General features: G+C 45.2%; 2 protein-coding genes across 2 annotated transcripts in view; one reads left to right on the top strand and one right to left on the bottom strand.

Moving 5' to 3' along the window:
- Nucleotides 1-1,291, top strand: part of Ppme1 (protein phosphatase methylesterase 1) — a 49,611-nt gene extending 48,320 nt beyond the window's left edge. The window contains exon 14 of the mRNA XM_070035021.1: nt 82-1,291. Within this exon, the coding sequence (XP_069891122.1) occupies nt 82-100 (19 nt within the window). The 3' untranslated portion in view covers nt 101-1,291. The remainder of the gene's footprint in view (nt 1-81) is intronic.
- Nucleotides 1,292-9,546: 8,255 nt separating this feature from the next.
- P4ha3 (prolyl 4-hydroxylase subunit alpha 3) overlaps nt 9,547-23,943 on the bottom strand; it is a 33,499-nt gene continuing 19,102 nt past the window's right edge. The window contains exons 8-13 of the mRNA XM_070034670.1: nt 20,629-20,693; nt 17,466-17,625; nt 15,894-15,956; nt 11,776-11,844; nt 10,483-10,579; nt 9,547-9,693 (exon numbers count right to left, since the gene is read on the bottom strand). Coding sequence (XP_069890771.1) covers nt 9,623-9,693; nt 10,483-10,579; nt 11,776-11,844; nt 15,894-15,956; nt 17,466-17,625; nt 20,629-20,693 — 525 coding nt within the window. The 3' untranslated portion in view covers nt 9,547-9,622. The remainder of the gene's footprint in view (nt 9,694-10,482; nt 10,580-11,775; nt 11,845-15,893; nt 15,957-17,465; nt 17,626-20,628; nt 20,694-23,943) is intronic.

Here is a 23,943-nt window from a genome sequence, read left to right as displayed (position 1 = left end):
CTAGGGAGCATTTCCTGATCAAGCTAGGGAAAAGCTCATAATTGTTCCATATGTTTTCCCTTCTCTTTGTATTCTTGACAGTGTGTTTCCTGGCTGTTAATGACCTCCGATCCTCCCCCTCTACATTGAGCTCTGTTGTAAATACAAGCACCAGAGGCCACTGTGATGCCGCTCGCTGTCTCCTCCTCACCCTCCTGCCCGGCCAGCGTGACACCGGCGCCCTGCAGATGGGCAGCCCCACATGTACAAACCCTTTTGTGTACTCCTGCCAACAGCATTGCTTTCCAGGGCCCTTGTCTTAACAGTTCAGGGTCTCTAGCTCTTACCCCTTTCTTGTAAAGGAGTAACCCCCTGCCTGTTCTCCCCACCCTGCCTATGGTGAAGCCTCCAGAACTACCACTCTGGGCCCCTAATCCTGGTGTGAAGCAGAAAACCTGGGTCCAAATGTTTCTCTAGGCTTAGGGACCGCCACTCCTTGAAATGACTTTTGGCACAGTTCTGCCCTGCCTTAGGGGATGGATGGTGCATATGGTAGTCCTTATTTTATCCATTCGAATAAAATACTGGTCAGGTACTTTTTTTTTTTTTATCCCAGTCTTATTCTTCCATGTTCAGAAGACCCAGAGGCCAGGAGCCCAGCCTTAGGTACCAGGAGGGGTGGTGGGTAGCAAGCATCACAAGAAACCAGCCTGAAAACCAGGTCCAGCTGGTCCAAGCACATGGCCTCCCATCTGGGTGAGCCACTATCCTCCCACGTGTGGGCACCTGTCCTGGGCTGAGGCCAGGCTGCTCCAGGGGACTCTTGAGCCCTCATCTGCCACAAAGCAACCCAGGTTAAATACAGCCCATGCACAAAGCCACAGGCTAATGCCTGCGGGATTGTTTTTACTAATCAGATTTAACCATTCTCATAGTTAGTTCCTGGAGGTGTGCAGAGTGCCCGCTTGCCTCTTCTAGATCCACAGCTTCTTGTTGCCATTTGTGGTTTCCATGTCACGCCACATAAAAGCATAACAAGCCAGCCTCCCCAGTCGTTGCCCTCATCCAACTGCCTCATCACAGCCCTGCAGCCTCCCCTTGCTGCCCAGGCACGCCGTTTCCAAGGGCAAGGAGGGGCAGTCTCCTGAAGCCCATCTTTCTGTGACTGTCTTAGGTGATACGTAGCCCCCTTCACCTTTCACCCAACAACTTCCTATCCCTGTCCTGCTGCATGGTCCAGAGTCTGGGACCTACTTTGTTTCTTTGTTATTTATGACCTTGTTTAAAGAAAATAAATATCTCCCAACCTTTATTCATCTATGGGTTGTTTTTATTTCTGTGAATCTGGGGGCTAGGAGACATAGCTAATTGCTAGGAAACTACAGAAAAACTCCTGTCCTGTAGTCACTGGGATCACAACTGCATACTCTGTGGGATAAAGAGCCAGTCTTCATTGCAGTCCAGGGAACCTAGAGTTCAGTCCCAGACCCTCCACGGGCCCAGAAACAGGGCTGGGTTTGCCTGTATAACCTTATGGTAGCTTCACTGATATCAATACCCAAGCTATAAAACAACCCAGATCTTCTGAGCTCTAGTTACTTAGGTCCATCCCCTTAAATGGCCAAACACCATTTCATACTATTTCTAAAACTGACCTTGAAAATTGCTTTTGGTAACTCAGTAAGAAGTAGCTACAACCAGATCTCCAGTTGTCAAAACTGGATACTTAGGCTCTATCAGACTATTTGCCTGTATGTGTATGTACATGTGTGCATGCGTGCCAATCCTGGGACTTGAACTATGCATGGATGCTGTCTATAGAATTTTTGTGCTCAAGGCTAGCACTCTACTACTTGAGCCATAGCTCCACTTCTGGCTTTTTGGTGGTTATTTGGAGATGAGTCTCACAGACTTTTCTGCTTAGGCTGACTTTGAACCATGATCCACAGATCTCAACCTCCTGAGTAGCTAAGACTAGAGGCATGAGCCACCAGCATCCACCTTTGCTTTCTTATCTCTATATCCAGTCTGCTACCAACTCCTGTTTAGTCTATATCATCTGCTCCATCCTATACCTGCTCCTAGTTTAAGGCCTCATCGCCATTTCCATACCCTTGTTCTTTCCCTCCCTGCCTCCACTGAGGTTGCCCTCCACATATCATTGGAGTCGTCGTCTTAATAGGCTCTGGGCCAAACCTAAACTAGAACCCCTTAACTTGCTTTGTAATGAAGCAACCTGTTTTCTGTGCTGCAATTTAATCACAGGGCCTGGAAGACTGTATAAGTTAAAGTAGGTCAGCTGGCACTCTTGGTAATTGGCAACATGGGAGACACTTAATAACAGGTATGGCATGTCTTTATTATGTCAGACCTTTACAGAATGGTCTGTGAGCCACAAGCATCGATATCACTTGCAGGCCTAGTACAGAGTTTTTCACCTCTCCAGAACTTTTCAGTCAGAACTGACCTTCATTTTGGTAAGTAAATACATTTTTAAAAGTTTGAGTTCTGGTTTCGATGTTCACTATTTCTAGGTAAAGTGTGAGCTTACTAGCAGAGGCGGGAAAGCCTTACCCAGTGTGAGGTAGCTTTGTGTTGTGTGCCCTCTTGTCCACTAGGGGGTGACATGGTCGTTTGTGTGGTTTTCAGAGGTGCTCCATGTACCTTTGTTCACCAGGTTGTCAGAATGATCAGCAAATTTTTTAGTTTACTTGACATTGTTTTATCCTCAGAATAACTCTACATGGTAGGTTCTTTTAGATTCCATTTACAGATAAGGAAATCTGCCTGATCTCAGATGTTTCAGTGTCAAGTGTTTAGACCTAGGTTGTTTCCACATCATGCTGCCGCCTGTATGATACAAGAGACCCCCTGGGCAGCTCATGTTTGGCCACTTTTAAGTAACTTAACAAGAAGGGGTAACCAGAGAAATAAGACCTGTAGGCTTGATGGAAGAAGGCTGAGAATGAATGTTCATTGAAGCTAAGCATTAATAGTGAATGCCTGAAAAACTAAAAGCAAAAGGCCTGAGCTTCATTATGAAGCCCTGAGTTCAATTTCTAGTACAAACAACAGCAAAACCCTTCATGTCCTAGTTCATTACAGAAATTGTGACTACCAGGTCTATAGGTGTCAGGTAGAAGAAATCGACTAGGAAGGTTTTATAGTATAGTAGTAACATTTGAGTTGAGCCTCCAAAGATCAAAGTGGAGATGGTAGTGAAGGAAAATGGTCAATTTCAGGCAGAGAGAACAGCAGAGACAAATCCCTGGAAACCTAAAAGTCCATGCAGAAAGAGGAAATCCTACTACAATGGCTGGATTTATAGGCTGAGACAGATGAGCAGAAGAGCAAATGAGGGAGACAGAACATAAAGGCCTTGAGAGGCAGGCATGGGATGTTTCAGAAGTTAGACTAGGCAGAGACATGATAAGACCAGTTTTTTAAGGAAAGTTTCTATGGTAACCTGAATACCTGGGTTTGTGGGCACCAGAATAGAGGCAAAGTGATTGGTAAAGAAACAGTTGTGCTCCAGGTAAAGATAAGTATAAAACATTAGGAAAGGAGCACAGATCACAAAAAGGAACGTTTTTAATTTTTGGAGATGGACTGTATACACCAAACGGATTTAGAGAGAAGGGCTAAAAACTACTGAGTTGGATTGAGTTGAGACCTGCCATCAGAATTGGGGCTTGGAAGAGAGCCACAACAGCAGCAGAAGAGCAGGACAGTCCACTGCTCCCTACAGGAACTGTTTTGTCCCTAGTCTTGCAGCCAGCTTCTGGCCTGGTCACCTCATCAGTGGCCAGAGTCAACACACTCTCTCTGTATCCAGGGCTCAGCAAGTTATGTAAACTCTAGAGGTTCCCTTATTCCTTGAGCTGCTTTCCTCTCTCAGCAGTTTACTAGAAAACCTCAGCCTGGTGCCAGGCGGAACTGTGGAACCTGAGTCTATCCAGGTGGTTGGCCTTTTGTCCCTGAGTAACGGAGAAAAATGTTTTTCACACTGAATAATGGGCATGACACTGATGTAGCTGCTTATAGTAACTGATAGCACAGACAATACCCTAAGACACTGCACCTACACTGCACCTTGCGGGGTGGCAAGGGCAAGCAGATCAGTAGGGAAGGGCAATTCTGACAAAGTGATTTTCCCTAAGCTGCCCAACAGCACATTCTGAATTAGAGCAAGGCCACAATTCCCAGGCCAGTGTGTGCCTATCAGTCCTGAGCCATAAACGGAAAGAGATGGGCAAGGGGCAGATGCATGGAAGACAAGCCTGGTGACAGGAGACATTCCCAACTCAGTGTCATGTTATTTTTTACTAGTCAGGAGACCTTGGGCATATGACTTCTTCCAGAACTTCAAGTTCTCATTCCAAAACAGGGTACTTAATACAGTGCTATGAGGGTTTAATGAGATGTCCATATATGGTGTACAGGAAATGTACTTCCTATAGTGTCAAGTGCCTCAGTGCTGAGACAAGGGCATTGTTGTTGAGGAATTCCAAACGAGGGGAAAGCAAGGCAAAAGCCTGTTATCCAAAGCCATACATCTTCCTAGGTATCCCATATATCAAAGGCCCATTAGGGTCCCCTGTCTGTACCCTCACTTGATGGAGTTACTTTCAAGCAGTTAGTTGATCTTCATGTGTACTTGGGGCCAGAGTGCTGTTCAGTAATGTAAACCTTCCTCTGGCCCAGAAGTGTGTGTGTGTGTGTGTGTGTGTGTGTGTGTGTGTGTGTGTGTGTGTGTGTGTGTGTGTGTGTGTGTGTGTGTGTGTGTGTGTGTGTGTGTGTGTGTGTGCATGTATGCACATGCCTTGTGCTTTCTGCTTTTTTTCTCATGGCTGTCTACCATGTCTCCCTTTTTCTAGTCAACTGAAGATAAAAGATTTCTGCCGGGGCTGGGAAGGTGGCTCAATGGTAGAGCACTTGCCTTGCATGCTCGAGGCCCTGGGTTCCATTCCTCAGCACCACGTAAGCAAAAAAAAAAAAAAAAAAAAAGCCAGAAGTGGCGCTGTGGCTCAAGTGGTAGAGTGCTAGCCTTGAGCTGTGCCCAGAATTCAGGCCCCATGACCTGACCCCCCCCAAAAAAAAAAAATTTCTGTCTAGACTGGCTCTGAACTTTGATTCTCAAATATTAGCATCTTGAGTAGCTGTGGTTCACGCTACCAGTGAGCTGCTGGTGCCTGGCTTAAAGGTTTCGTTGTTGTTAATGATATAGAATGTATAATTCCATAGTAGTAAGTAATGCTGTGGTACCACACATCACCACCTCATCTATATTCAAACACTTTTTTATCATTCCCAACAGAAATAATATACTCATCAAACAATCATTTCCCCTTCCTCCTATCCTAGTTCCTGAAAACCTATTTTCACTAAGTATTTGCCAATTCTTGTATAATCGGACAATACATACTCATGTCTGGCTTATTTCATTAAGCATGTTTGCAAAGTCTGACTATGTTGTGGTAGCAAATATCAAAACAATCATTTTTATAGCTAATAATCCTCTGTACATACACCATATTTTGTGACTCTTAGGTTGCTCCTACCTATGAGCTATTGTGAATAATAGTGCTGTACACATTTGTGTACATGTAGTTGTCTCAGTGACCACTTCCAGACCTCTAGATTCAAAACCTAGGAGAAGAGCTGTGCGTCAGGTGGTAGTTCTGTCTCGGTTATCACAGCATCCCTGTGGCAGCATAAACATGCCATTATTTGGCTTCATTGAATGAATGATGGACCACAAACAGCCTGTGCCTGCCGAAACACCAACAAGGGTTGCTGCCATTTGCCCACTGTGCTCCCTCCCGTTCCAAGAAGCACCTGTGGAGCTTTGGAAAGAACATGGATCTCTGAGCCAGGAAACTCTGCCTCTAGTTGGGTCCGACTCCAACACAATTATGGGCAAATCATTTCCTGTGTCAGGCTCTTACCCAGATGCATTGGAGCCTGGTGGGCTTCCAGCTTTGCTCCCTCTGAAAGTGTGGTGAACTTGAAACAGTAGAGGTTAGCCTATGAGCATCTGTCTCTCTGAGCCATGCCCCAAAACACGTGGTCAATAAGGCTTCTATCCAGATATCCCAGGGCCTGAAAGCCAACCTTACTACCTTGTTCCTTTGAGAGAATTTTCAATTTCACCAGGATCCTTATTTTAACTCCAAGTGTGTTTCTTGCAGAGACAAGAAGCTTCCTATCACTCAGATATTAGGGGGAAACAGGCAGATCAGATTCTGGGTGGGAGGGATCCTGTGCAACTTGAAGGTGACTACAGAGAGGGGGGTAAGAGAAAGGAAAAAGGAAGAGACAACTAGGGATTTCAAGGTCAGAAAGGGACTGGAAACAACTAGAGGGGTGGGTTTGGGTAGAACTTCCCAAGCTCCAAATTGGCTCAGCTCTCAGCTGGGTGGAATCAAGGATACATTTCCTTTGAGCCCCGTTTTTCTACTCTTGCTTAGAAGAGATGATTGGGAATAAGATATGAACATTAAATACCTGGCAAAGAGTAACACAAGTGTCTGTCATCTCCCCCAGCCCTTGGCTAATTTCATAGTTCTGCTATGAACACATCTGTCTCTCCCCATCCACCTCTACACAGAGGCTCCTTTGGTTTTTCCTGCCTTGAGTAGCTATGGTCCTCAAACAGGGGGCTCTTTGAGTGGTGCTATGAAAGGGTAGTTTGTCCTTCCTGTGGTGGTGCTAGACAGGAGTCCCCAGAATCAACATTGCCTTGCCTCCTCCTCCTAGACAGCCCTCCTGCCCCCCTATGCAAAGGGGACAAATTGGGGTGGCTCCTGCCCCTGTCTTGCTCAGACACACATTTTCCCTCTTCCCATTGTTCTCCTGGTGCTCCAGTGTGAAAGCCTCACATGGGCACTACACAGGCTTCCTCTCCATTATTCCCTCTCTGTCTGACACTGGGTCTCAAGTGCAGTAAGCAGCTGCTTCACTCTCTTGGATTCTCATGAAGCACCTACCAAAGTCCTCATCCAATAGATGTTCGCGGTACATGAGTAGGATCGACACAATTCATTCATGTATTCGATAAATGTCTCTTTTTTGTGCCACATTTTCTCATTGTACTTAAATGAACTTAGGATATATTTGCCTCATTCCCCCTACTGGCCTAGCTCCCAGGGAATGCACCTCTCTGCCCACAGGACTGGCTGAGCCCCAGTCCTGCTCCTGAGAAATGTTCAGTAAGCAGTTTTTGCTTCATTTGAAGCTACATGGTCCTGGGTCTCAGTCATCTGGTTAAGAAGTTTGATAATTAGCCAGGCGCTGGTGGCTCATGCCTGTAATCCTAACTACTCAGGAGGCTGAGATCTGAGGATCGCGGTTCAAAGCCAGCCCGGGCAGGAGAGACCGTGAGACTCCTATCTCCAATAAACCACCAGAAAACCGGAAGTGGCGCTGTAGCTCAAGTGGTAGAGTGCTCGCCTTGAGCTGAAGAGCTGAGGGACAGCGCCCAGGCCCAGAGTTCAAGCCCCACAGCCAACCAAAAAAAAAAAAAAAAAGAAGTTTGATAATTGCCATATCCCAAATACTGTTAAAAGCACATGTGTTCAATGCGCAAGGTTTGGAACCATACTGTGGAACCTTAGGTGAGTTGCCTTACTTTACCTCATCATAAACCAGATATAACTGAATCCAACCCATCAGATTGGGATGCGCATTAATGAGTGCACAAATTCTGTAAAGCCATGCCATGCCAGTCTCCTTGTGCTCATCATGCAGGCCAATGCTGCGATTGATTCAGCCTGTCCCTGAAATTCTGAGACATCCAGGTTCTGCTAAAGTGAAATGGTTTTACCATAGACCATAGCTTTCTGTCTTAGCTCCATTTTTCTGGGGCTGGAGGAGGCAGGTGGAATCATTTAGCAAGGCAGTTATTTAGTATGATTTCCCACATCCTGGCATGTGTAACATAGTTAGCAGGGATGTAACAAGGTGTTCATCATGGCTCTGAGAGAGCTAGATATCAGAACACCAGAGTCCTTCCTGGGGGTGGTCAAAGACGGCTTAGGAGTCAAACCACCCATTCCTTTCACTGTGTGGCTCCTTCCTAAGCAAGATGCACCCACAACCCCGGTGAGGAACCTGAGCTGAGTGGCCTCTGTTCTCTTGGTACAAGCACTCAAATATCATCGTCACCCATCACTGCAGCCGTAGCTCGCTTGTCCTTCTGCAAGAAAGATTGCTCATATAAAAAAAAAAAAAATCCCTCCACAGTGCAGCTTAAAGGACGCCTTTGCAAAAACGCTGAATGCCTACTTATTTGCTCCAGACTCTGGGGATTCCAGGACGAATGAGGAGCAGTGTCTAGTGCTGGCAGCCTGGCAAATACACTCATGCTGAAATTTAGTGTGATGGCTATAGTAGAAGCATTTAGAAAATAGAGGGGGGCCTAAGCTCTCACTCTGCAAGGGAAGCAACTGGGCAGAATTGAACAAATAAGTCATTTCAACTCACCATACATGCTAGGAAGAAAGTGAAAATCAGTTGAAATGACAGAAAATGGCTCGCTGGTGGTGTGAATAGGAAAAGCCTCTTTAAAGGGAAACTGATCCAAGAAAGGAAAGAGAAGAGCTGGGCTGGGCCAGCAAGGCCCGAGAATAGGAGCCATGGTTGATGGGGTGCTAAGCACAGGGGCTCAGGACTGGAATGTTAGTAGATGGCATGTGGTCAAGGCAAGGTGAGCCAGGCTGAAAGAAGAGCATACGTCAACAGAATGTTAGACACTGCCTTTCTTTACTCAGCGTTAACGACATCAACATTCTCAAGTAATTTGTAAACATTTTTTGTGACTATTAAAATCATCATAGAAAAGTTAAGTTGCTTTTTACTTAAAAAAAAATCACCATGTGATATACTCCCCCTCATGTGGGGTACAGCTCTTGAGTCAGACAATCCCTGCGGGGGCATTGAGGGAAGTCAGAGGGGAAAGGCTTACTGCCGTGGGCCAGCCCCTCTTTCAGGTGTCCTCACTACTGCTAAAGTGTCCCTGTGGTCAAGTAGCAACCCTAGAGACTACTGTCAGATATGTTCTAATCCTGGCTGAGCTTCAGAAACTTCTCTCAGGCCATCTGCCCCTCCATTCTCTCTCTCTCTCTCTCTCTCTCTCTCTCTCTCTCTCTCTCTCTCTCTCTCTCTCTCTCTCTCTCTCTCTCTCTCTCTCTCTCTCTCTCTCTCTCTCTCTTTGTCATATGGCTTGAACTTGGGGCCTGGGTGCTGTCCCTGAGCTCTTTTGCTCTAAGTGAGTGCTCAACCACTTTGAGCTACAGCACCATTTCCAGTTTTCTGGTGGTTAGTTGGTTATTGTCCGGGCTGGCTTTGAACTGTGATCCTCATATGTCAGCCTCCTGAGTAACTAGGATTACAGGCATGAGCCACTAGCACCCAGCTCCATTTTTATCCACTCAGTTCTGTCACAGATCCAGCAGACACAAATGTCAATTCTCAAGAGTCCCCTGGTTCAGACTACTTGTCGTCTCCCATTTGCAAGGAACCAGCAATACTGAAAAGGCCTTCTTCCCGGAAGGTGGCTCTCCTGCCTCCTCTCCTACTCTGGCTTTGGCTCCTGGCATCTCTGGAGAACCACAGGACTTCATAGCGGCTCCCTGCCAACACTTCAGTCTTCAGGGTTGGGGCTGCAAGGTCTGCGAAATTCCTGTCCATACTCATGTATCCACTTGTTGGCCACTGGAAGAGAGCAGGCAGAGAGCACAGACTTAGCAGGTAGCTGGCCACAGGGCTGTGTACCCCCCTGATCACTGGGGAGAGAGGACGGTCAGCAGTCCTCAGCGCCTACACCCTGTCACTCACTAGCCTAGCTCTGGCCCCATCAGGGCCTACCAGCTGTCGGTTCAAGCAGAGATGAATAGTGAAGTGAATACTGCTGTCTGGGAAAACTCCAAGAGACTCTGCTGACTGTAATTGTCAAACCTGTGGTCACTAAGTTCACTTACCCTCTATGCCAGAAATCATATTCCCCAGGAGGCCACTCCTGAGCAGTGAAAGGAAGGAGTAGCTGCTTCAGGCGGTCCCCATCTCCCCAGAGCCCCCTTTCTCTTCCCCTTCTGTCTTCACAGCTAAGTTCTCTTGGACACACACACACACACCTCTGACTCCTGCTGCTTATCCATGCTTCCTGTGTGAGCACCTGTTGAGGTACAAAATGGCAACAGAGGGGACTCCATGGTTCTCTCTCTGGAATGAGAAGATCTCTGCACCATAGTCCTCAACTGTGCTCAAGGCACCTCTGGTCAGGTCAAGAAACCTTTCTGACATCTGCTCTGTGATAACACCCTGACTCCTTACTGGTTCCCTGTCTGTGGAGCACACTTCATTGATAATGGATTATTTCACTATAACATGGCCTTAGAGCAAAGCCTTTGGAATGAAGGGTTGTGCTATCTCCTACCCACTCCCCATTTTCACCTTTCTCTGTATCTCTCACCATATTCTGGCACCCAGAAAGGCAGGCCTTACCCCATTTATCTCCTACCAGCACAGGACAGCCAGCATGAAGTGTGTCACCATCACCCTCACCGCTTCTGTGGAGATTCCACCAAAACAGTGCTGCATTCTGAAAGCAACAGGGCCCAGTCCCGTGAGCCCAGCTGAGAATCTCAGCTCAGGAGAAGCACATGGCTAAGGACAAATGTATGCATGCCATTCAACAAGAAAGTGATCCATGCAGTTTGGGGCACAAGATAACAAGTTGCCATTCACTCGTTCATGCGACTGACTGAGGGCCTGCTTTGGTCCCCTATGCCTTTGGCATGCAAACAAACATCCAGTTCTGCAATCGGGAAACTCAAGAGGAACAGACATAAAGTAGACCAGGACAGGACAAGTGGTGAGTGCTAGCATGAGGGAAAGCACAGGAGTCAGGAGAGGGCAGACACTAGGCCTCTTGTTTCAAGGTGGTACAAGATATTCTTTGTACAACTGACCATTTTAATAGTCCAGAAGGGTGCACCGGTGGCTCATACCTATAATTCTAGCTACTCAGGTGCTGAGCCAGCACAGGCAGATAAATTGGAGAGACTCTCATCTCCATTAAGCCAATAAAAAGCTGGAAGTAGAGTCATGGTTCAAGTGGCAGTGTGCTAGCCCTAATCAAAAAAGCCAAGTGAGAGTGTAAGGCCCAGCACTGGTACACACAAAAAAGGAGATGTGAATGGTGAATGCTCCTCTAGCCACTTACTACTAAGCCCCAGAAGGTTAACTGTATTACAATTATCTACTCCTACCAAAGAAGTGGATACTTAGGGCCTTGAAATTAGGGAAGCAAGAAGGGGCAAAGTTAGATTTAATTTAACCTGGCCATTAAATTACACCAAACCCACAATAATGAAGCATGTGTTTCTAATCCTAGAAGAGATGTCAATCCCAGGGACCCCACACACACACAGACTCCAGCATTCGTTTATGGATGCTTGGTGTGTGCCAGACACTGTCCTAAGTGCTTTACAGGCACAATCTACCTCGTTTCTCTTCATCTCATTCCTGAATCAGGCAAAGGCTGCTGAGGGCTTTGAAGATTGGAGGAAATAGTCATGCAGTAATCAAATATCTTGCCTCCATAGCAACAGAATGGTTACTGCCTTTTCTCCACACCCTGAGTGCCTCTAGCTCTCAGTGTGGAAGGAACTAGATTCTGTGGAGGTGCAAAAAGTGCATCTAAGGCATCAGCTTGCAAGCAGACAGCATAAAGGGAGGGAAGGAGTGGTTCTATGCCCTCACAACCCCCATCTTCTGGGGCTGTGTCCCACTCACCTTAACCACAGGCACGCTAAAGTTGCCATAGATGAAGGCGGTAGCTCCTCCAACCTCCACAGAGCTGAGCTACAATGCAGGAGGAAGAAGCAGTTAAAAATGGCTGCCGTCCATACTCTGTCCCTGGTTCATGAATCTCTGAGGTCATTTCTGCAGACTCCCTCCTGTACTCCCCTATTTCAACTCTGGGAGAAGTGTTTGCAAGACAATCATCCAACTTCAGAATTCAGGGAGCCTCCACCTGCCTGCCCACAGGACCCCAGGAGGGCAAGGTTGGGAATTCCTTCTTTTCCCTTCTAGCTAACATCCTATGGAGGCTAAAATGAGTACATTCAAACTTTTTGATCGAGACCATAATTTTACATCATAATACATACATACACATACAAACTTACCCACATAGACACATACACACTACAGTAAAAGTTTTGTAAGATTTTTACTCTGATATGTCCCAAGTTTATTATATTTCAGTTCAGTTTTCTAAAATGCTGTTCAAATCTAATAACCTCATAACCAACTAATGGATCATGACCTATAACTTGAAAACCAATTTTTTTCTTTCTCTTTCTTTCTTTCTTTTTTCCTTTCTCTCTCTCTCTTTCTCTCTTTCTTTCGCCAGTCCTAGGCGCTGTCCCTGAGCTTCTTTTGCTCAAAGCTAGCACTTTACCACTTGAGTCACAGCGCCACTTCTGTTTTTTTGTGTTTCTGTGCTTCTAAGGAATTGAATCCAGGGCTTCATGCGTGCTAGGCAAGGACTCTACCACTAAGCCACCTTCCCAGCCTTGAAAACCAGTTTCTAAAGTGTTTTTCTTCAACAACCTGTTTTGGAAAAAAAAACTATATATATATATATATTCAGATCCCCTCTAAGCTAAGACCTTTTACTGCTAGAATATTCTAGAATTATGGCCATGTTTTCTTCATTTGAAAAATTTTGTTCTGATTGTCAAAAAAATACACAGTAACTATAGACATTTTTAAAAATATAGGAATGGCATACTAAGTCCTTACAAATATCTCTCTCTCACAAGAATCCTGTGAGTTGAGATAGCTAGTTACTATCATTCTCCTTTCTACAGAGGTGAACAGCAAGGTTTTGAGAGATTAAGTCCTTTACTAAAGGTCACATAATTCTTCCATGACACTGCCAGACTTTGAGCAGAGTCAACACTATCTGGCTACAAAGTCTCCGCTTATAACTCTCCATACTTCTGAATTTTTAGGTTATGTCTAAATATTTAACACATATAATATGTAACATATAATTTACTATAAACAATAATGTTCTGATCACTTTTGTGAATGAAATTATTTTGTTCTCTGGTTTATTTTCAGAGAAGAGACCTAGCTTTAGAACTACTGAGTCAAAGGGGTGTACCCAAATTTCATACTTCTGATACGTACTGCTAAATTACTTTTTCAGCAGCCATGACATGGGAGAGCAAGACTTAGTTCATGCTCTTTCATCTTATGGCAATCAAACCTTACTATAACTACTTGTGTTTCAGAGAAGCACTAGAGGAGTCCGGATGGTGGCACTTATCAGAGAGAACTGAACCGACTGGGCGATTGAGAACCTGGAAATGGCAGTGGGGGCTTTTGTGTGCTTTGATGCCCCCTGTACCCACTTGCAAAGCCAATGATAATGTCAGCCCACTCCTCATGTTCAAATAACTTACAGCTTGGATGATTTCCTTCTACCCCATGTCCCACCAAATCACTGTGGGTATAGGCAAAATACCACAGGGATGACCCTGACTATTCTGGCCATCCTTTACCTGTAGTTTTACAGCATAATTAATTAAACTGAAATAGACTCTGCATGCTACAAAGCTCATGAGGCTTGGGTTGGTAGGGAAAGAACCCTCCTTTCTGTTTGCCCCCCATTGTTTCATATTAGGACCCACCTATGTCCAGCCTGAGTAAAAAAAAAAAATCACCGTATGATTTCAACTCTATCCTTCGCACTTTTGTGTGTGTATGTGTGTCCTGGGGTTTGAACTCTGAGTCTGGGTGCTGTCTCTGAGCTCTTTTGCTCAAGGCTAGTGCTCTGCCATTTTGAGCCACAGCACCACTTTTGGTTTTCTGGTGGTTAATTGGAAATAAGCGTATCACAGACTTTCCTGCCCAGGCTGGCTTTGAACCGTGATCCTCAGATCTCAGCCTCCTGAGTAGCTAGGATTACAGATGTGAGCCATCGGGGCCCAGGCCCTCTGCACTCCTTAAAGATGATTTTCTTCCTACCATATAACTCATTTCCCACAAACCTCTATAATTGTCTTTAGAAATCACTGCTAGTCTTTGATAGCACCTTGAGGTCTCATGACACCAATCACTCTTGTGGGGCCCTTCTATTTGCTTAATGGGCTACAAAAGTAGAAATATAGATTTGTATGAGACATTCCAGAGTGATAGTCTCCTACATTATCTCATCTGATGCTTACAATCCTGTGAGGAAGTTCAGGGCAGGAAAATGATGCAGGGTAAATAATTTATGTAATTAGTACCAATGCCCCATTAGTAAGCGCAGCCTTATGTGGAGGCTGACTGACTCCAAAACCAAAGCACATTCCAAATGGACACACATGATTCTGCTGGACTTTTACACCCATGCTGCCCTCACTATGATAAATTAGCTCTGTAACCAGGGAACCTAATACAGGAGGCGCTGGCGAGGGTTGGGAGGTAGAGGGGAGAGCGGGGGCGGGGGGGAATAAACATATATTCTGCTCCATTCTTCACAGCCATGCCCTATCCTGTCAGCCTGGGTGGCCAGTGATGACAACCAGCTGCAGATCTGAGATGTACATGCTACATGACAGCTGACTTCTGCTGTCACTCTGATCAGAAATGGCCACTAAGAGGCCAGGGACCACTGTCAGTGGTGGCCTCCAGTTCTGCAGGAAGTACAAACTACCTGGAAACATGCATTGGAATTGCAGGTCCAGGGACCATATTGAGTGCCAGGCTCTGGCTGCCTTTTTGGCTGTGCTGTAGAGACCAGATCCAGGCCTTACAGAAGAGGGAACACCAAGTTGAGTTTCTGACACCAGTGGGTCTGAAACCAGGCCTTCATCTTTGTTTGTTATCCAGAGTCTTCATACTTAACATGTTCATCCTTCAGTAACAGTAGCAAACCTCCTCTAGTTAGTGACTGCTTCTAATAATCTCTTCTGAGTGAATGTTTTAAATCATGGCTTGTTTGTGGAGTCCTGAAGGGAAAGCAGAGATATTGTAAGAAAGACTGAGGCCAGATCCTGTAGGATCAGGCCAAGAATCAGGAGTGGAGGCCAATTTATCTGTGTGTGTGTGTGTGTGTGTGTGTGTGTGTGTATGTGTGTGTGTGTGTGTGTCTGTGTGTGTGTGTGTGTGTGTGTGTCTTGTGTGTGCTGGTCCTGGGGCTTGTCATGGCCTTGGCACTATCCTTGAGCTTTTTTGGTAGTTAATTGGAGGTAGGAGTCTCATACTTTCCTATCTAGGCTGACTTCAAACTGGGATCCTTGTATCTCAGCCTCCTGAGTTGCAGACGGTACAGGAATGAGCTACTGACTGACATCTAGCCTGTATTTTCTTTAAAAGGTGCAGTGGAGATTTTACAGATTTTATGGGGAGAAAAGAAGTAGGATTTTCAGTACATATCAGAGATAGCACTATTGAATTTCTCTGTAGGACTCTTGTTCTTTCCTCTCATAGTCTGAGCTGCCTCATTTCTCTTTTTCTTTTCTGGCTCCACAACTTCACTCACCTCCATGCTTTTCAACCCTGCTTAGGCCATAAATCTGAAATGAGACTGTATCCTCTCTCTGTACTGTTCAAGCCTCCTATTCTCCTGGCCTTCAATGTAACCCTGCCTCCATCCAACTCTATTGCCTATGGCAAGGTCACAGTTATACCTGTGTAAATTCAAAGCTTATGCTGTGAGCTGTTTGAGGAATGAAAATCTATTCTTGTTGCCTATACTGTGGGGGGGAAAAAAAGCTCCCTGATAGCCACAAAATTCCTCGAGGTTTTTGAGTTCAGTACAAGGTTAAATCAATATATGAAAATGTTTTGAAAATTATAAAATAAAAGAGACATTGAGTAAGAAGCTCCGGTCCTTCCAGAGCAAGACTCACATAGATCATAAATGTAGCAATTCGGTTTCCAGACTTCATCCTGTAGAGGGGGCTGCTTGGCGACTGAGACAAAACAAGACATAGCAGATGATACCAGACATAGCAGGACATTATGCAGATGATACCAGAGAGACAGCCAGGGCTCCACCATTAATGCAGGAAGCAAAAAAACAGAGTGTCAAGGATGTGATATAGCTCTGAGCCACTTTTTTCTTTTACAAAACTAACTGGTCTAGGTCCTTTGCACTTCCATTTGCATTTAGAATCAGTCTGATAATTTCTTCTTTTTTTTTTTTTTTTTTTTGGTGGGAGGGGGGGCCTGAACTCTGGGCCTGGGCGCTGTCCCTCAGCTCCTCAGCTCAAGGCTAGCACTCTACCACTTGAGCCACAGTGCCACTTCCGGCTTTTTTTCTTTTTGCTTATGTGGTGCTGAGGAATCGAACCCAGGGCCTCATGCATGCAAGGCAAGTGCTCTACCACTGAGCCACCTTCCCAGCCCCCAGTCTGTTAATTTCTAAAACCAACAATTTTTTTAAAAAAAGAAGTCTCCTGGAATTATGATAAAGTTGGGACAGAGTCTCTAGATCAGTTTGGGGGAAGGTATTTATTTCGATTCATGGTGTGAAGTGTCTTTCCATGAGTTTATTGGCCATCTGTGTATTTTAAGTCCTTTGCTCATTTAAGTATAATTATGAATGCACATTTGATTGTACAGATTAATGGTGTTCATTGTGACATTTCCACCTATACATATATCATGCATTGATCATGTCCACTCTCTTAGGGAAGTCTTTTTGATTCTCAAATTGGTTCAGATGAGGGGGTGGGGAGGTGCTCCAGAGATAGAGAAGGCTAACAAAGGGTAGGATGAATAGGAATCATGGAAAGGTAAGAGAGTAAGCAGGAAGGAGGTTGATTGGGATACATTGTAAACATATATAGACAATGTCACAGTGAAACTTCTCTCCTGCAACTAACATAAGCTAATAGAAATTAAAACTTAAAATGAAGGCTGGGAAGGTGGCTCAGTGGTAGAGTGCTTGCCTTGTATGCATGAGGCCCTGGATTTGATTCCTCAGTACCACATAAGCAGAAAAAGCCAGAAGTGGTACTGTGGCTCAAATGGTAGAGCACTAGCCTTGAGCTGAAGAACTGAGGGACAGCGCCCAGGCCCAGAGTTCAGGCCCCATGACCGACAAAAATTAATTAATTAATTAATTAAAAAACTTAAAATGATTTGCCACTGTCAGCAATGGTGGGAAGTTGAGATCAATGGGAAGGAGAGAGGCTAGAGGAAGAACACTCCCAAGTGAAGTAGAAGAAACAATTCCATTATAGTCTATATTCATTATTCCCTCACTAGACAATTCTGGAGACAGGCATGGTACAGATAAGAAAATGAATTAGCAGCAATCAGTAGAAGCCAAAGTTTTCAGCTATTTTTGAAGCAAAAACTTTTGTTCTACGATTCCATTAACTATTCCTGGAGAAACTATTGAGAACCCATTTGAGAGAATTAAACAAGGGCTGGCTCTCCTCCCCCAGGAGACTAATTATCAACCCCAATGTTACCGTAGCGTGGTCAAAGTGAGGCTCGTAGTGTCCTCCAATCCCATAGTTCACCACTTGGAGATACTCAGCATAGGGAGGCTGGACATCAAGGCCCGTGAGCGCAGCAATGCGGTGGTCCAGGGTCACCAGCACTGGGTCAACAGTGTCTTTCAGCCAGGCACTAAAACACACCACAGATCGGAGCATCAGTGATATGATGTTGAAAATAATTACGTGCTGTGTGTGGATAAATGAAGAAGTTGCCAGTTGCCAGAGGAAGGGAGGGAGGAGCCAAAGGAGGGATAAATGAGGAAGGGAGGGAGAGAGAAAGAGAGGAAGGAAGGGCAGAGGTCCAGAGGTTCCTGGGAGATTAAGGATGCACTACAAAAGCAAAGCCAGTGAACCTCTGGGGAGACCATGAGCCCTCTGGTACTACATGCTTGGTACTAGAAGACCACTTCTTGAAGTGATGGGTTCATTTGCTCATTCCTCCATGTAGTGTGCCTACAAACTTACTATGCCACAAACTCTTAGGCTTGCAAAGATACTCAAGGCAAGTTTAGGGACTGTGAGAGAAGAAAAACTCAACTATATCTAAGGCCAAATTAGAGTGGAAAAAGATGAAAAGTAGACTTTAGAGTGCTGGGAAGCACTGAGGAAGGAGAAGTTATTTCTACTGGGCTATCTGGGCAAAATTTTGAAGGGTGCATAAGTTTCAGTGATAGATGAGGCAGGACTTTCTAGCCTGAGGAACCAGCCCAAGCACAAAGATGGAGGTGTGACAACAAATAATATGAACAAGTGCTATAAGTATCTGATTTGTGAGAAAAGGTCTGGAAGAGTAGGCTCTGGGCATGATGAAGAAAGACCAGGATGTTTGATTAAAGGATCTGAACTTTGTCCCCAATCCCAAAGTCCTTGTGTTGAAAATGCATGGATTAACTAATTCATACGGTAGTGGCATTTGGAGGTGGGGTCTTAGGGGATGATTAGAATTAAATAAAGTCATGTCATGCCATGATGGGATTGATGGCTTTATAAGAAAAAGAAAAGAGGGAATGTGGCTTAGTGGTAGAGTTCTTGCCTAGAATGCATGAAACCCTGGATTTGATTCCACATAAACAGAAAGAGCTAGAAGTGACGCTGTGGCTCAAGTGGTAGAATGCTAGCTACCTTGAGCAAAAGAAGCTCAAGGACAGTGCCCAGGCCCTGAGTTACAGCTCCATGACTGGCCAAAAAAAAAAAAAAGAAAGAAAAAGAAGAGAAACCTGAATTAGCATACTTGCTCTGTTCTACCATTTCAGCATGCATCAAGAAGGCCCTGACTAGATGCTCCTAAACTTCTCAGCCTGCACAACTGTGAACTAAACCTGTGTTCTCTATAAAGTCTCCATTTGGGGGTATTTATGGCAAGGAGAAATGGACTAACGTGGCTAACAGAGAACCAATGGAGGTACATGAAAAGGAAAATAATTTAGCAATTCAGAGTGCCTTGTATTTTTGTTGTTTATTTGTTTCTTGTTGAAACACAGTTTTGTTATGTATCCTTACTGTACCTTGAGAGTTCTGTGCTACCATGCCCAGTCCCTGGTAAATTTGTGTGTGTGTGTATGTGTGTGTGTATGCATGTCAGTCCTGGGCTTGAACTCAGAACCTAGACAATGTCCTGTAGCTTCTTGCTCAAGGTTGGTGCTTGAGCCATAGCTCAAGTGGAGCCATAGCTCCACTTCTGACTTGTTTTAGTTAACTGGGCATAAGAGTCTCATGGACTTCCCTGTTCAGGCTGGTTTTGAATTGCGATCCTCAGATTTCAGCCTCCTGAGTAGGATTACAGGTGTGAGGTATTGATACCTAGCCCTGGTGACTTGTGAGAGACCATTTCCAGTGAAGTTACAAGGACAGAACCAAAATTCAAAAGTTGATGAGTGATGTCAGGAGGGAAAAAGAGGTGATAGTGTGATCTGAAAAGTGAAGAAAATACCACATACTTCCCTAAAACCATGCACCTACACAGAAGGTCATTTTTCCTCTCTTAACACTAGAATTCCAGGAATGTGAGCAAAAACAATAAAGCTGAGTCACACAGACTTCCAAAGCTTCAAGAAGAACTCCTAATGTGAAAGCTCCTTAAGTCTACCAGACCAAATAAGTTCAGCCAAAATGATTCAGCATCCAAGCTTTCTCCCTCTCACCTCCCATTCAGACTATCCCCGTGAGATCTGGCCTCTCCCCAGGATGCTGACATGGCTGCCTTGCTTGGCTTGAAAGACATTCCTGCCTGCACTGTCTCCCAGTAGTCTTGTGCAAATAAAGGGCTGTAGTGAAGAGACAGAGATACAGGGAGGAGGATGAAGTTGGGTACACAGGAGAAAAGGCTCTGCTAGAGAAGCCTGTGGTTCTGGGAGGCTAGTAATAACTCTTGCCTGAGTGTTCGCAAGTCATGCTTAGCATATGAGTCAGAGGTGGGAATAGAATCTGCAAAGTCAAATGACAAATGTGGACAGGACTATAGTTTCCAGAAAGGAAACTCAAGATAGGAATAACTAGATGCTTATTTTCTAGTTGGAGTAGAGGTATTTTTTTTAATTCTTTCTCTAATGGCCTCTTTGTTAGTTTCTCAGAAAACAGAACTTGAGGAAGGTCCTGAGGTGAGGAGAGTGGAAGCTTTTCCCTCTCAGAGAAAAAATAATGCATATGCCAGGTATAGTGGTACATGCCTGTAATCTCATCTTTGGAGAGCTAAAGCAGGAGGAAGATGAGTTTGAGGAGCTGGTCTAGGCTACCTAGTGAAGCACTGCCACTTAATAAAAAAAAAAAGCCAAGTTCTAGTAGCTCACACCTGTAATCCCAGCTACTCAGAAGGCTTAGGTCGGAGGATCATGGTTCAAAGCCAGCCCAGGCAGGAAAGTTGTGAGACTCTTATCTCCATTAAACTATCCAGAAAAAAACAGAAGTGGTGCTGTGGCTCAAGTGGTAGAATGCTAGCCCTGAGCACAAAGAGGCTCAAGGATAGTGCCCAGGACTTGAGTTCAACCCTCAGGACCAGCAAAGAAAAGAAAAAAAAAAAGACAATACATAGACAACATGAACTACAGATTCTCCAACAGCATCTATGGCTGTCCCAGAAACGCCATTGCTGACAGCTGGCAGCAGGCATGGTCCCTTCTTGGGTGGTCCTTCTTACCTTTTGCTGATGCGGTATTCCACTTGTAACTGCTTTTCCCCTGAAGCTACCACTGATCTTTGTAGCTGTGGAAGGACAAGACAAAGTCCAAGTGATTACATCACAAAGGGCAGGCTCTTTATGTCCACAGGCTGCCCCTTTCAAAGCACAAGATAATCGCTGGTTCATCACCCACTGAAGGATATTTTGTACATGGTAATAATTTGGTGATCTTGAAAATAAAATAAAATAAGTGAGCAAAAATCTTAAGAGTTGAAAGTAACCTTCACTGCTGTGTCTGGAAGACAGTAAACACACAGTACAAGTCCTAGAAGTTGAAAAAAAAACTGGCATTTCAATCCCTTTTGTGTCTGCAAGATGGAGTTAGGTAAGAGCAGGCATGGGGCCTGATGTAGTAAGCACTGTGTCTTGATTCAAGTGGCAGACAGGGCCAATGACAAGAAAAGCTCAACTCAGCTGCTCCCTATGGTTGAAACCTTCCTTATTGAGAATCACAATCTTTGGCTGCAGCTTTGATTATGAAGAAGACTACAGTTCAAAGCCATTTTTTTAAATGAATGTTTCATTCTGTCTGCATGTAGCAGACAGAATATTTTTTTTAATGACTCCTTAACACAAACAGTGATTCTCAGAGAGAGAATCACTTATTCACAGCCTCTGTCAGGAGGGTGACCGGTGTGTGAGGGTAAAGGCTGAGTCTGTATATGGTGCTGTGTCTCCAACTGCAGAGGCCAGGAAGGAAGCAGGGACTCAGCACTGGTTAAATGGATACAGACCACAAATGAGTCAAGATCTGCTCTGCTCTGCACTGAAAGGCACTCTAGGCTTTTACACCAGTACTGAGGCTTCTCAGGCATTCAGAGCCATGGTGGGGCAGTGAACCAAGTGCACAAGATAGAAACCCTTGTCTTCTCTCAGGTTGCCAAACCAAGTGGCCATCTTGGAAAGCCTTCTTCCTGTGGATCAGTCTCCCCACCAACAACACACAGCATGCAACACACAGCATGCAAATATGTTCCTGAGAGCTCTTCTCAGCCTGTAGCTCTACAATTCTAGCACCTAGAAAATCAGATGACTGATCCTGTCTCCCCAGTTATTCCTGGTGTCCCCTCCTGAGCTATCCATAGAGGGGAGAGAGAGAGATGTATAGAGGAGAGATGATGATCTCTTCTGTTACTACAGGGCAAAATCAATCCTAGGAATTCCCTTTTCCCCAATTAAGGAGCTACTTTGTAGCTAATTCCTTTCACAATCCTTATTGTGGACCTATAAGTCATTCTTCTTCTTCTTTTTTTTCCAGTCCTGGGGCTTGAACTCAGGGCCTGGGCACTGTCCCTGAACTTCTTTTGCTCAAGGCACTTGAGCCACAACACTACTTCCAACCTTTTCTGTTTATGTGGTACTGAAGAATTGAACCCAGGGCTTCATACATAGTAGACAAACACTCTACCACTAAGCCACATTCCCAGCCCAGGTCATTCATTTTTTTTTTTATTTTTTATTTTTTTTTGTCGGTCGTGGGGATTGAACTCTGGGCCTGGGTGCTATCCCTCAGCTCTTCAGCTCAAGGCGAGCGCTCTACCACTTGAGCTACAGCGCCACTTCCGGTTTTCTGGTGGTTTATTAGAAATAGGAGTCTCACGGTCTCTCCTGCCCGGGCTGGCTTTGAACCGCGATCCTCAGATCTCAGCCTCCTGAGTAGCTAGGATTACAGGCGTGAGCCACCAGCGCCCGGCTCATTCATTTTTTTGTTGGCTGTTTTCTGTGCTCCGCATGGTGCTGGGCATTAGAAAAACAATATATGAAAACAGACTAAGACTCTGCCCATAAATCATCTCATGGAGCTATGATGGGAAGGGAGAAGGGGCTGTGGAAATACAGAGACAGGCCGTTAGTTCTTAGGAGGCACAGGAAGGTTCCCCAGGATGGTCATAGATGCATTGCAGTTGCAAAGGTGGAAAGAGACGGAGAGCAAGGCATTCCAGGCAGAAAGGAGAGAGAGAACACAGAAGGAGAGAGATAACCCAGAAGGCTGTTCCAGGCAGCTGGAGTTTGGGCGGCAAGGGAAGATGTGGCAGAAGGAGTCAGCCACAGCCAGAACACAGAACTTGGTAAGTATTCAAGCAAAAGTGACCCATCACAGAGTTTAAGAAAGGGATTTTATAAGGTCAAAGATGATCTTTTAAAGATTATTCTGGCTAGGCTTGGTATTCAGGAGGATGAAGCAAGAAGATCCCTTGAAGCCCAGGAGTTTGAGGCCAGCTTGGGCAGCATAGTAACACCCATCTCAAAAAGAAAAAAAAAATAGTACTCTGTTTGCAAGGGGCATAACCCAGAGCAAGTCATTTTGATTTCAAGATGTGACGCCTGTTACTTTAGTCTAACTGGGGAGACAGAATGCTAACCCATGTTACAGCTAGTGATTCCAGTCAACATTTTTTTTGTGTGTGTCTGCTGGTACTGGGGCTTGAACTCAGGCCTTAGGCACCTTAGCTTCTTCTCTTAAGGCTGGTGCTCTACCACTTGAGTCACACCTACACTTCTAACTTTTTTGCTGGCTAATAAGATAAAAGAGCTTCATGGACTTTCCTACTGGGCTTGCTGCCAACTGTGATACTCAAATCTCAACCTCCTGAGTAGCTAAGGATTACATGCATAAGCTACTGGCCCTTGGCTCAGAACACATTTTAAAAGTAAGTATGATACAACAAGAGACAAAAGCTTTGTATGGGGGGGATAATTTGGTGTATGTGACCCTCAAGAGGACTAGTGGCCTGACCTGATGGGCCCAAGAGAGGTTTGGGGTTTAGCTGGGTCTTTGAGGGTGATGGAAGGTAGGTAGAGAAGGCGGTGATGGGAGAGCAGGCTTTGAGAAAGAGGCAGACAAACCCTACACAAATCACAGAAGTGTCTGTGCTCAGTTGTCACTGGGGGCCAACCTATAGAAGCCCAGCGAGACACTTCCAGGAGAGAGAGTGTAGCAAGGGCTGTGCATGCCAAAGGCATGACCTGCCCATAAAGGATTCCATGAACATCTCTCTGTGGTAGACTGCCTGTCCCATCACCATGGCAACAGAGCTGCTCTGAGGAAAAACGCTGTGGCTGGCCAGATTTGACTACTGGCTCCCTGAGAAGCTGACACTATTAAAAAGTCATTGTAGGGGCCTCGTCAGCGCAGTAGGTAGCGTGCCATTCTCATAAAAAGTCATTGTTCCATCACCAGTAGATCTTAATCAGCTCAAACAACAACAACAACTCATATGGAGACTCTAGACTTGCCTGGAGGGCCTTTTGGATGAAAAGACTATGGTTGCT

Source organism: Dipodomys merriami, unplaced genomic scaffold, assembly GCF_024711535.1.
Source record: "Dipodomys merriami isolate MVZ:Mamm:240054 unplaced genomic scaffold, mDipMer1.0.p SCAF_25, whole genome shotgun sequence".
Lineage (NCBI taxonomy): Eukaryota > Metazoa > Chordata > Mammalia > Rodentia > Heteromyidae > Dipodomys > Dipodomys merriami.
This window is presented reverse-complemented; position numbering and strand designations above follow the sequence as displayed.